This window comes from Chiloscyllium plagiosum, unplaced genomic scaffold (assembly GCF_037043375.1).
Source record: "Chiloscyllium plagiosum isolate Xiang-an unplaced genomic scaffold, Cpla_swu_hap1 HiC_scaffold_1, whole genome shotgun sequence".
Classification (NCBI taxonomy): domain Eukaryota; kingdom Metazoa; phylum Chordata; class Chondrichthyes; order Orectolobiformes; family Hemiscylliidae; genus Chiloscyllium; species Chiloscyllium plagiosum.
In genome coordinates, this window is record NW_028270139.1 from 105,961,783 (window position 1) to 105,975,531 (window position 13,749).

A 13,749-nucleotide genomic window follows, 5' to 3' on the forward strand; every position below is an offset into this window, starting at 1 on the left:
ATCTCTGGCTGATAGCAAAGGCAGAAATAAGGCAAAGCATGGCAGGGATGCTGCAAACATCCAAGAAATCGCAAAGTAAGTGAACACTAAGAGACCACACAGACCAGAGATGCAGTCTGGTCCGAGTTGGATGCATGGCCCAGAGTAGAAACTGCTGAGCATTACAATTACTGTTGAGCACCTACACAAAGCTTTAAATTATAGAAGTGTGTTGTATATGGATTGGAGATCAGCCATAAAGGTTCCTGGAAGCTGGCATACATGTGCACGGACATGAGCTGTGTGTGGCCAACACCCATGAAGCATATCCTGGAATGTTTTTGTCTCTTGGTCACTATGTAGAAAACAGTGAGCTAACATTGCTAACGGTTCTGACTTCTATGTCAACAATTCTTGGTGGCCAGAACAGATGGTACAATAGAAAACAGGTGAGACCTACAGTTATTAAGGCATTTAACAAGCAATAATCTCCTGAACAGGCAACTTGCTGCTCCCTAGCGAGAATCTCACCACAATGACCAGAAGTTAGTTAAAGAAAATAATCGAGTTGTTCCTGACATCAAGATGGTCCTCACTGGACTTTTTGTGTGAGCTACATGACTCGCCATAACCCACAGAATTCAGATTCTGCTCATTGTTTTAAATAATTTAGAGATTAGGAGAAAACAAATATTGTAACAGTCACCTGTTCAATTCATAGCATACATTTTGAGAAATATTTAATTTGAAACAGTGGCAATAATAAATTCAATCATTTCTTGCTCTGGGGTAGACAGTGACACATTAGCCCAGGCTAATAGACAGACGAGGCAAAAGTGAGGACTACAGATGCTGGAAATCAGAGTCGAGATTAAAGTGGTGCTGGAAAAGCACAGTAGGTCAAGCAGAATCCAAGGAGCAGGAAAATCGATGTTTCAGGCAAAAGCCCTTCATCAGGAATGCTTTTGCCCGAAACATTGATTTTCCTGCTCCTTGGATGCTGCCTGACCTGCTATGCTTATCCAGCACCACTCTAATCTAGACATGAATAAAAAGAGGACACGAGTCAAATTCCTCCAAGTCATTTGGTGGAAATTAAATTCATTTAGTCAATCTGGAATAAAAGCTGGTCTCAGTATTCATGACCATGAAACCATCAGTGTATTTAGTTTAAAAAAAACACCTAGTTGCCATTAGGAAGGGAAATCTACCATTCCTACCTGGTTTACCTGACACAGTGTTGCAATGTAATTGACTCATAAATGCCCTCTAAATGTCCGACCAAGCCACTCAGTTGTGTTAAACCAATTAAAGATTTGAAAGTTACTGAAGCTAGATGAACCAGCTGGCATTGGCCTACAGATCAGAAATGAAAATGTCAAAGCAAGCCCTGTTCATCCTGACTAGTGTCTGGGTTCTTTCATTGAAATTGGGAGAGCAATCCTGCATACAAATCAAGGAACAGCCTGACAGAACTATACCTTACAATGTCACAAGTGCCACTTCACAATTACTGGGTATATCCCATCCCACCATCAGAACAGACCAACTGGTTCAATGAAAAGTGCAAGAAGGTGAACCAGGAGCAACATCATGCATACCTAAAACTGAGGTGTCAATGTGGTGAAGCTAGAAAACAGAACTACTTGCATTCCGACAGAAGTGCAAGTGATAGACACAATTAAGTTTTGAAGTTCCGCCTCATCCAATCATGAGTGGTGGTATACATTTTACACAACTAAAAGGAGGATGTGATTCTACAAATATTCCCATCAGCAATAATATGGACACACAGCACATCACTAAATAAAAGATAACACTAAATCATCGGTGACCAAATCAGCCAACAATTTCAAGTGAATGGCCCATTTCATGCTAACCCAGAGATCTTCAGCATCATAAATGTCTGTTTGTGGTAATTCAGTTTGCTCCACATGACAGCAGTAAATAGCTGAAGACACTGAATACTGTATTGCAAAGGCTATGAGCCTAGAAAACATTATAGAAATCATGCCAAAGACCTGTGCTCTAGAACTAACCATGTCCCTAACCAAGCTGTTCCAGTACAGCAATAATACTGCCATCTACTCCAGCATTATGAAAACTTGTCCAGGTATATTCTGTCTACAAAAATAAAATGGATAAATCTAATTTGGCTCGATACCATCCTATCAAAATATTCTCCATCATCAGCAAAGTGAAGGACATCAGAACATAAGAAATAGGAGCAAGAGTAGGCCATCCGGCCTATCGAGCCTGCTCCACTATTCAACAAGATCATGGCTAATCTCCTTGTGGACTCAGGACCACTTACCCAGCCGTTCAACATAAGCCTTTTTTTTACTGTTCAAACATCTATTTACATTAACTGAGGTAGTCTCAACTGCTTCACTGGGCAGGGAATTCCACAGATTCACAACCCTCTGCAACTCAGTCCTGAATCTACTCCCCCTTATTATGAGGCTATGCTTTCTAGTCGTAGTTTCACCTGCCAGTGGAAACAACTTCTCTTCTCCTATCTTATTTATTCCCTTCATAATTTGATATCTTTCTATAAGATTACTCCTCATTCTTCTAAATCTCTCCTTATAACCCAACCCTCCAAATCCAGAATAAATCTAGTGAAACTCCTCTGCACCTCCTCCAGTGCCAGTATATCATTTTTCAAGTAAGGAGACCAAAACTGCATGCAGTACTCCAAGTGTGGTCTTATCAGTACCCTATACAGCTGCAACATAACCTCTCTGTTTTTAAACTTCATCTCTCTCACAATGAAGCACAATATTCCATTTGCCTTCCTAATTACCTGCTGCACCTGTAAACCAACTTTTTGTGATTTATTCACAAGTACTCCCAGATCCCTCTGCACAGCAACATGCTGAAATTTTTCACTATTTAAATAATTGTCCATTTTGCTGTTATTCCTACCAAAATGGATGATCTCACGTTTAACAACATTGTGCTCCATCTGCTAGATCCTTGCCCATTCACTTAACTTATCTACATCCCTCTGCAGACTTTCAGTGTCCTCTGCTTTGTTCTACCACTCATCTTAGTGTCATGTGCAAACTTTGGCACACTACACTTGGCCCCCATCTCCAAATTATCTGTGTAAATTGTAAACAATTGCAAAATCCCAAAACTGATCCCTGAAGCACACCACTAGCCACTGATCACCAACCAGAAAACACCCATTTATCCCCACTCTTTCCTTTTTGTTAGTTAACCAATCCTCTATCCATGCTAATACATTACCCGTTACACCATGCATCTTTATCTTATGCAGCAGGCTTTTGTGTGGCACCTTGTCGAATGCGTCTGGAAATCTAAATATACCACATCTACTGGGTCCCTGTTGCCCATTGCACTTGTAATGTCCTCAAAGAATTCCAGTAAATTAGTTAAACATGACCTGCTTTTCATGAACCTTTGTTGTGTTTGCCCGATGGGACAATTTCTATCCAGATGTCTTGCTATTTCTTCCTTAATGATAGATTTAAGCATTTTTTCCACTGCAGAATTTAAGGTCTATAGTTACCCGCCTTTGTCTACAAAGTGGTCATCATCAGTGCTAACAAGTGGCACCTACTCACAGAGGCTGAGCCTGGGGTTTGTTAGGGCCACTTGCCTTCTTCTCCTCTCACTCCTGAGTAGAAAAGTATGCTGTACTCTTCAAATTCTACAAAATGTGGAAGAACCAGCTCAAAATCAAAATGCCAGTAATCAACAGAATGTGATTAATCAAGAGGAAGACTTCATAGATCTCCAAATAATGTTCCTTACACCGAAGAGGAAAGATATAACTATTCAATATTATTCATTTTGATGTACGACAACCCTTCATGGCTGAGAGAACAGACATACTGCTGATTTCACAGGTTTGAAGGAATTATTCAATTTTCTTCTGACTGCAGATGAATTCTCAAGATCTGATCATCTGATATCCTTGACATTACAAACATCAAGATTTAGTAGTCTTGAGGTAATCACCAGAGCTGGTTCAAAGAAGCAATTCCAAAACAGCTCAGTCAGCTTTACTGCTTATGGTTGAACCATAAAATGCTGATGTTGTCCAACCAAAAAGGTCTGAGAATGGAAAGATTACATACAAGTATACCTTGTTACAGTATAAAAACTAGATTATTTATTTGAGAAACATAGCTGTCTTCTCTGTCACAATTTGAAGGAACTAAAAATCTAAAGGAAACAAATATTTGGAACCAAACACCAATGCCAAATGTTGTTCAGTAAAGGGCATTCAGCATATCAAAAATTCCCTCAATGCTCCAGTACACCAATGAACTGCACTTGAACAATTCAACCTCAAGCAGTGAAAGTACTTCACTGTTTACAAAACCAAAGACATGAGATGTTGGGGCAGCAATATGCATAGCTTGCTCCTTGAAAACATTGTGTGAATTAGGAGATAATCAGAGGAAAGCTTGGGGAAAACATTTGAAAAAAGGCAGTTAGTACCTGAAAGGGTTAACTAAAGTCTGGTGAAGTGAGAGTGACAGCTCTTGATATCAAGGCCACATGCGCCTGGGTGTGGTTTCAAAGGAGTCTTAGAGTAAAGGGAAGACCTATAAGAATGGAGATAAGGAAAAACAGATTCACCATTCTCTTGCTGAAGACATCAGAAGGCTGTGGAGGCCAGGTTATTGAGTATATTTAAGACTGGGATAGATAGATTCTTGAATATCAAGGTTTACAGGGAGAATGCACAAGAATGGGGTTGAGAAACCTATCAGCCATGATTGAATGGTGGAGCAGACTCGATGGGCTGAATGCCCTAATTTATGGTCTTATGGAATCCGAGTAAAACTGGAATTGATGGGAACCAGTAGCAAATTCTCTGCTGGTTGGATTCATATCTGGCACATAAGAAGACGGCTGCGGCTTTTTGGAAATCAGTCATCTTAGCTCCAGGATGTGGGGACGTTTGCTAATGATTGCACAAAGTTCAGTACCTCAGATACTGAAGCAGTCCGTGTTCAAATGTAACAAGATCTGGACAATATCCAGGTTTGGGTTGACAAATGGCAAATAACATTCACACCACACAAATGCCAGGCAATGATCATCAGCAACAAGAGACAATGTAACCACCGTCCCTTGATATTCAATAGTATTATCATCACTGAATCCCCAAATATCAACATCCTGGGGTTACCATTGACCAGAAGCTCAATTTGACTTGCCACATAAATATAATTGCTACAAGGGCTGGTCAGAGGCAAAGAATACTGCAGTGAGTAACTCATCTTCTGACTCCCTAAAGTCAGTCCACCATCTACGAGGCAGAAGTCAGGGGTGTGATGGAATAATCCCCACTTGCCTGGATATGTGCAGCTCTAGCAACACTCAAGAAGCTTGACACCATCCAGGAAAAGCAGCCGACTTGTTTAGCACCAAATCCACATCCTCTTGCTCCACTACCAACACTCGATTCCACCAGTGTACACTATATACAGGATGCACTACAGAAATTTGTTAGAGATCGCTAGACAGTACCTTCCAAACCCACAACCACTTTCATCTAGGGGAACACCACCTGCAAATGGTGACATCCGCAAGTTCCCCTGCAAGCCACTCACCATCCTGACTTAGAAATATATTGTGGAGGCGCCAGTGTTGGACTGGGCTGGACAAAGTCAAAAAACGCACGACACCGGGTTGTAGTCCAACAGATTTATTTGAAACTGCAAACTTTCACAGCTCCCATTCTTTCCTCAGGCAGCCAGTGAGAGGGAATACATCAGAGACAGAAATTTTTAAGGAAAAGATGAAAGAGTCATATAACCTATGCGAATACATTGAAAAAACCGAGATGGCTATTAAGTCTTTAATCGGTTAGAATGGAGGTGCAGGTTTCGATTGAGTAATATGTAAATCCCAGAATTTCTTTCAAATCACTGTCCCAAGATAACTTCAGGTTTTACCAGAATGAAGGTGATACCTCGGGTCATACAATGTACTTTTGGTGTGAGGCCATGTTTCAAGTTTGTTTGTGTCTGGCAGACTGGTTTTGTTTCCAAAGTAAGAATTTATAAAATGCACGCATACACACTCCCTCTCTCACACACATGCACTCTCTCTCTCTCACTCGCACACATACACACACACACAGACATATAAATCTTTGGGGTGAATTTGCATTTACAGATACAATCTATTTTGTTCAAAAAGCACACAATCTGTAGGCTGTCATTCAATGTGACATTTTATAAATTTCTACTTTGGAAATAAAACCAGTCTGGGTCCAGGATGAGACACCAACAGACTTGAAACATGGCCACACACCTAAAACATTACCTGACTTGAGGTATCACCTTTACTCTAATAAAACCTGAAGTTATCTTGGAACAGTGACTTGAAAGAAATTCTGGGATTTACATATTAATCAATCAAAACCTGCACTTCCATTCTAACTGATTAAAGATTTAATAGCCTTCCAGGTTTGTTCAATACAGTCACATAAACTCTGTAACCCGTTGATCTTTTACTTACAAATTCTGGCTCTAATGTGTTCTCTCTCACTAGATGCCTGAGGAAGGAGCAGGGGTTTAGAAAGCTTTCATTTTCAGATAAACCTGTTGGACTATAACCTTGTGTCATGGGATTTTTGACTCAGAAATATATTGTCACTCCTTTACTGTTGTTGGCCCAAAATCGTGGAATTCCCTCCCTAACTGCATTTTGGGCATATCTATGACACATAAACTGCAACGGTTAATGAAAGCAACTCATCACCAGCATCTCAAAGGGACAAGATAGGGATAAGCAATAAATGCTAGCCAGCTTGTGATCCCAACATCCCACAAGTGAACCAAAAAAAATCACAAGATAATCTCAGCCTACCAGGATAAAACTATTGTTCCTGAGACAAGAGCTAATCAGAGATTCCAGAATGTTTCAGTTGCAGTAACAGGTATACAGTACAACCTGGGTTATCCAAACACCAATTATCTGAATTTTGATTATCTGAACAAGATCTCAAGGTCATAGAATCATAGAGACGAACAGCATGGAAACAGACCCTTCGGTCCAACCTGTTCGTACCGACCAGATATCCCAACCCAATCTAGTCCCACCTGCCAGCACCTGGCCCATATCCCTCCAAACCCTTCCTATTCATAAACCTATCCAAATGCCTCTTAAATGTTGCAATTGTACCAGCCTCCACCACTTCCTCTGGCAGCTCATTCCTCTCTGTGAAAACGTTGCCACTTAGGTCTCTTTTATATCTTTCCCCTCTCACCCTAAACCTATGCCCTCTAGTTCTGGACTCCCCATACCCAGGGAAAAGACTTTGCCTATTTACCCTATCCATGCCCCTCATAATTTTGTAAACCTCTATAAGGTCACCCCTCAGCCTCTGATTCTCCAGGGAAAACAGCGCCAGCCTCTTCAACCTCTCCTTATAACTCAAATCCTCCAATCCTGGCAACATCCTTGTAAATCTTTTCTGAACCCTTTCAAGTTTCAGAACATCTTTCCAATAGGAAGGACACTAGAATTGCATGCAATATTCGAACAGTGGCCTAACCAATGTCCTGTCCAGCTGCAACATGACCTCCCAACTCCTGTACTCAATACTCTGACCAATAAAGGAAAGCATACCAAACACCTTCTTCACTGTGACTCCACTTTCAAGGAGCTATGAACCTGCACTCCAAGGTCTCTTTGTTCAACAACACTCCCTAGGACCTTACCATTAAGTGTATAAGTCCTGCTAAGATTTGCTTTCCCAAAATGCAGCACCTCGAATTTATCTAAACTAAACTCCATCTGCCACTTCTCAGCCCATTGGCCCATCTGGTCAAGATCCTGTTGTAATCTGAGGTAACCCTCTTCGCTGTCCACTACACCTCCAATTTTGATGTCATCTGCAAACTTACTAACTGTACCTCTTATGTTCGCATCCAAATCATTTATGTAAATGACAAAAAGTAGAGGACCCAGTACCGATCCTTGTGGCACTCCACTGGTCACAGGCCTCCAGTCTGAAAAACAACCCTGCACCACCACCCTCTGTCTTCTACCTTTGAACCAGTTCTGTATCCAAATGGCTAGTTCTCCCTGTATTCCATGAGATCTAACCTTGCTAATCAGTCTCCCATGGGGAGCCTTGTCAAACGCCTTCCTGAAGTCCATATAGATCACATCTACCGCTCTGCCCTCATCAATCCTCTTTGTTACTTGCTCAAAAAGCTCAATCAAGTTTGAGAGACATGATTTCCCATGCACAAAGCCATGTTGACTATCCCTAATCAGTCCGTGCCTTTCCACATACATGTACATCCTGTCCTTCAGGATTCCCTCCAACAACCTGCCCACCACCGAGGTCAGGCTCACTGGTCTATAGTTCCTTGGCTTGTCTTTACCGCCCTTCTTAAACATGGCACCACGTTTGCCAACCTCCAGTCTTCCGGCACCTCACCTGTGACTATCAATGATACAAATATCTCAGCAAGAGGCCCAGCAAACACTTCTCTAGCTTCCCACAGAGTTCTCGGGTACACCTGATCAGGTCCTGGGGATTTATCCACCTTTACCTGTTTCAAGACATCCAGCACTTCCTCCTCTGTAATCTGGACATTTTGCAAGATGTCACCATCTATTTCCCCACAGTCCATATCTTCCATATCCTTTTCCACAGTAAATACTGTTGCAAAATACTCATTTAGTATCTCCCCCATTTTCTGCAGCTCCACACAAAGGCCACCTTGCTGATCTTTGAGGGGCCCTAATCTCTCCCTAGTTACCGTTTTGTCCTTAATGTATTTGTAAAAGTCTTTGGATTCTCCTTAATTCTATTTGGCAAAGCTATCTCATATCCCCCTTTCGCCCTCCTGATTTCCTTCTTAAGTATACTCCTACTTCCTTTATACTCTTCTAAGGATTCACTCGATCTATCCTGTCTATACGTGACATATGCTTCCTTCTTCTTAACCAAACCCTCAATTTCTTTAGTCATCCAGCATTCCCTATACCTACCAGCCTTCCCTTTCACCCTGGCAGGAATATACTTTTTCTGGATTCTCGTTATCTCATTTCTGAAGTCTTCCCAATTTCCAGCCGTCCCTTTACCTGCGAACATGTGCCCCAATCAGCTTTCAAACGTTCGTGCCTAATACCGTCAAAATTGGCCTTTCTCCAATTTAGAACTTCAACTTTTAGATCTGGTCTATCCTTTTCCATCACTATTTTAAAACTGATAGGATTATGGTCGCTGGCCCCAAAGTGCTCCCCCACTGACACCTTAGTCACCTGCCCTGCCTTATTTCCCAAGAGTAGGTCAAGTTTTGCACCTTCTCTAGTAGGTACATCCACATATTTAATCAGAAAATTGTCTTGTACACACTTAATGAAGTCCTCTCCATCTAACCTTTTAACACGATGGCAGTCCAGTCTATGTTTGGAAAGTTAAAATCCTCTACCATAACCACCCTATTATTCTTACAGGTAGCTGAGATCTCAATAGACAATAGGTGCAGGAATAGGCCATTCTGCCCTTCGAGCCAGCACCACCATTCATGATGATCATGGCTGATTATCCACAATCAGTATCTTGTTCCTGCCTTATCCCGATAACCCTAGATTCCACTATCCTTAAGAGCTCTATCCAACTCTTTCTTGAAAGTATCCAGAGACTTGGACTCCACAGCCTTCTGGAGCAGAGCATTCCATATACCCACCACTCTCTGGGTGAAGAAGTTTCTCCTCAACTCTGTTCTAAGTGGCCTAACCTTTATTTTTAAACTATGTCCTCTGGTTCAGAACTCACCCATCAGCGGAAATATGCTTCCTGCCTCCAGAGTGTCCAATCCTTTAATAATCTTATATGTCTCAATCAGATCCCCTCTCAGCCTTCTAAACTCAAGCGTATACAAGCCCAGTCGCTCCAATCTTTCAGCATAAGATACTCCCGCCATTCCGGTAATTGACCTTGTGAACCTACGCTGCACTCCCTCAATAGCTAGAATGTCTTTCCTCAAATTTGGAGACCAAAACTGCGCAAAATATTCCAGGTGCAGTCTCACCAGGGTACAGTAGCAGAAGGACCTCTTTGCTTCTATACTCAATTCCTCTTGTTATGAAGGCCAGCATGCTATTAGCTTTCTTCACTGCCTGCTGTACCTGCATGCTTACTTTCATTGACTGATGTACAAGAATATCTAGATCTCGTTGTACTGCCCCTTTACCTAACTTGACTCCATTTAGGTATAATCTGCCTTCCTGCTCTTGCCATCAAAGTGGATAACCATACATTTATCCACATTAAACTGCATCTGCCATGCATCCATCCACTCACCTGGCCTGTCCAGGTCACCCTGTATTCTCCTAACATCCTCCTCACATTTCACCCTGCCACCCAGCTTTGCGTCATCAGCAAATTTGCTAATATCACTTTTAATACCTTCTTCTATATCATTAATGTACATTGTAAAAAGCTGCGGTCCCAGCACTGATCGCTGCGGCACACTACTGGTCACCACCTGCCATTCCGAAAGGGAGCCATTTATCACTATTCTTTGTTTCCTGTCAGCCAACCAATTTTTAAAACCATGTCAGTATTTTGCCCCTTATACCATGTGCCCCAATTTTGCTCATTAACCTCCTATGTGGGACTTTATCAAAGGCTTTCTGAAAATCCAGGTATACTACATCCACTGGATCTCCCTTGTCCATCCTCAGAGTTACATCCTCACAAAAGTCCAGAAGATTAGTCAAGTATGATTTCCCCTTCATAAATCCATGCTGACTCTGACCTATCCTGTTACTGCTATCCAGATGTGTCGTAATTTTGTCCTTTATAATTGACTCCAGCATTTTTCCCACCACTGAGGTCAGACTAACTGGTCTATAATTCTCTGTTTTCTCTCTCCCATCTTTCATAAAAAGTGGGACAACATTAGCCACCCTCCAATCCACAGGAACTGATCCTGAATCTATAGAACATTGGAAAATAATCACCAACACATCCATGATTTCTCTCCTGTTCCCTGGATCCGATCCTGCCTGACCTGCTGCGTTGTTCCAGCAACACATTTTCAGTTCTGATCTCCAGCATCTGCAGACCTCACTTTCTCCACCTCCTTCAGTGCCCTGGGATGCAGACCATCAGGTCCCGGGGACTTATCAGCCTTCAGACCTAACAGTCTCTCCAACACCATTTCCTGCCTAATATAAATTCCCTTCAGTTCGGGTCCTTCAGCCACTATTACATCTAGGAGATTGCTTGTGTCTACCCCAGTGAAGACAGATCTAAAGTACCAATTCAACTCTTCTGCCATTTCTTTGTTCCCCGTAATAAATTCACCCGTTTCTGTCTTCAAGAGTCCAATTTTAGTCTTAACCATTTTCTTTCTTTTCACATACCTAAAAAAGCCTTTACTATCTTCCTTAATATTTTTGGCCAGTTTACCTTCGTAACTTATTTTTTCTTTGCGTAATTCCTTTTTAGTTATCCTCTGTTGTTCTTTAAAAGCTGCCCAGTCCTCCGATTTCCCACTCATCTTTGTTATGTTATACTTTTTCCCTTTTGTCTTTATATGGTCCTTAACTTCCCTCGTCAGCCAGGGCCACCCCTGCCTCCCCTTAGGATCTTTCTTCCTTTTTGGAATGAACTAATCCTGTACCTTCTGCTTTATATCCAGAAATACCTGCCATTGTTGTTCCACTGCCATCCCTACTAGGGTATTGCACCATTGAACTTTGGCCAGCTCCTCCCTCATAGCTCCATATTTCCCCTTATTCAACTGAAATATTGTCACTTCCGATTCTACCCTCTCCCTTTCAAACTGCAGATTAAAGCTTATTGCATTGTGGTCACTACCTCCTAATGGCTCCTTTACTACGGGGCCCCTGATCAAATTCGGTTTGTTGCACAACACCAGATTCAAAATTGTTTTTTCCCTGGTAGGCTCCAGCACAAGCTGTTCTAAGAATCCATCTTGGAGGCACTCCACAAACTCCCTTTCTTGGGGTCCAGAACCATCCTGATTCTCCCAGTCTACCTGCGTGTTGAAATCCCCCATAACAACTGCAGTAATATCTTTGCAACAGGCCAATTTCAGCTCCTTATTCAACTTACACACTACATCCAGGCTACTGTTTGGGGGCCTGTAGATAACTCCCATTAGGATCTTTCTACCCTTAGAATTTCTCAGCTCTATCCATACTGACTCTACATCTCCTGATTCTAGGTCCGTCCGCGCAAGGGACTGAATATCATTCCTTACCAACAGGGCCACCCCACCTCCTCTGCCAGTCAGTTTGTCCTTACGATAGCACGTGTAGCCTTGAATATTTATTTCCCAGACCCTGTCCACTTGAAGCCACGTCTCAGTTATCCCCACAACATCATAACTGCCAATTTCCAAATGAGCCTCAAGCTCATCCACCTTATTTCTAATGCTTTGTGTATTCATATATAATATTTTTAAGTTGTTACTCCCCTCACCCTTCCTATCAATCCCTATTTCACTTGACCTTACGGCATGATCCTTTTTTGAGTTTTCTGCTCCATTGGTTCTGTTATCTTTCTTTACTTCTCTTGTTCTGACTTTCCCTTTAACTTCCTTCTTAAACTTCCAGTTTGTCCCCTCCCCCCGCTATTTAGTTTAAATGCAGCTGTGTGGCAGTGGCAAACCTACCTGCCAGAATGCTAGTCCCTCACCTATTAAGGTGCAACCCGTCCCTCTTGTATAATTTATCATTACCGCTAAACATACCCCAGTGATCCAAGAATTTAAATCCTTGCTTCCTGCACCAGTTCCACAGCCACACATTCAAGTCCATTATCTCCCTGTTCCTGTCCTCTCCAGCCCAAGGAACTGGAAGCAAACCGGAGATAACTACCCTGGATATCCTGCTTTTCAGCCTTCTTCCTCGTTCTCCAAAGTCCCGCTGTAGTATGTCCCTCCTCTTCTTCCCGACGTCATTTGTGCCGACATGCACCACCACGTCTGACTCTTCACCTTCGCCCTTGAGGATTTCCTGCACTCTGTCTGCGATGTCCTTAATCCTGGCACCAGGAAGACAACACACCATCCTCAAATCCCGCCTGTTGCCGCAGAAACCCCTTTCAGTCCCTCTCACTACAGAGTCCACTATTACCATGGCTCTGTCTGATGTCTGACTCCTCAGCTCTGCTACCACACCAATTTCTGATTGGCAGACCTGACCGCCTCTCGGACTGGCAGTGTCGTCTGTCTCTACAATTTCCAAGAGATTCAACCTGTTCCTGACAGGTACTTCCCCCGGGGTCTCTTGCACTTGTCTCATCTCTGCCGTCCTCATCGTCTTCTCCCTTCTACTCTCTTCTGGTATGCTCGGTGTAATAACCTCGCTGAAGGTCCTGTCCAGAAAGATCTCGTTCTCTCGGATGAGCCTGAGGTCATCTAGTTCTTTCTTCAGTGCTGCAATATGCTCTGTCAGAAGCTGAACGTGTACACACTTTCCACAGTTATATGAGCCAGACACACCAGAGTCCCTGACCTCCCACATCATGCACGCAGTACACTGAATCAGCTTGGCAGTCATGTCTTCACCTTCTTCAACTGCGGCGTAATCACTTCACTCAACTTCTTTGTCGAAGACTCCTGAACCAAAGACTTGCTCTTTTCTCAACAGAAGCTTCCCTCGACCCCCATGTTTTGCTGCAAGTCTGTGGACTTTTAACTTAGGTTAGAGGAGGAGGTTTGTTTCTCAATTTCCCTCTGACTATTAGCGGGTCTATAATACAATCCAATAAGGTGATCA

At 42.5% G+C, this 13,749-nt stretch overlaps 1 protein-coding gene across 1 annotated transcript; it reads right to left on the reverse strand.

Moving 5' to 3' along the window:
* Positions 1-12,660: 12,660 nt before the first annotated feature.
* Positions 12,661-13,530, reverse strand: LOC148152182 (uncharacterized). The gene has a single exon (XM_087998358.1). The coding sequence runs from the start codon at positions 13,528-13,530 to the stop codon at positions 12,661-12,663; it is 870 nt and encodes a 289-aa protein (XP_087854484.1).
* Between the last annotated feature and the right edge of the window lie 219 nt (positions 13,531-13,749).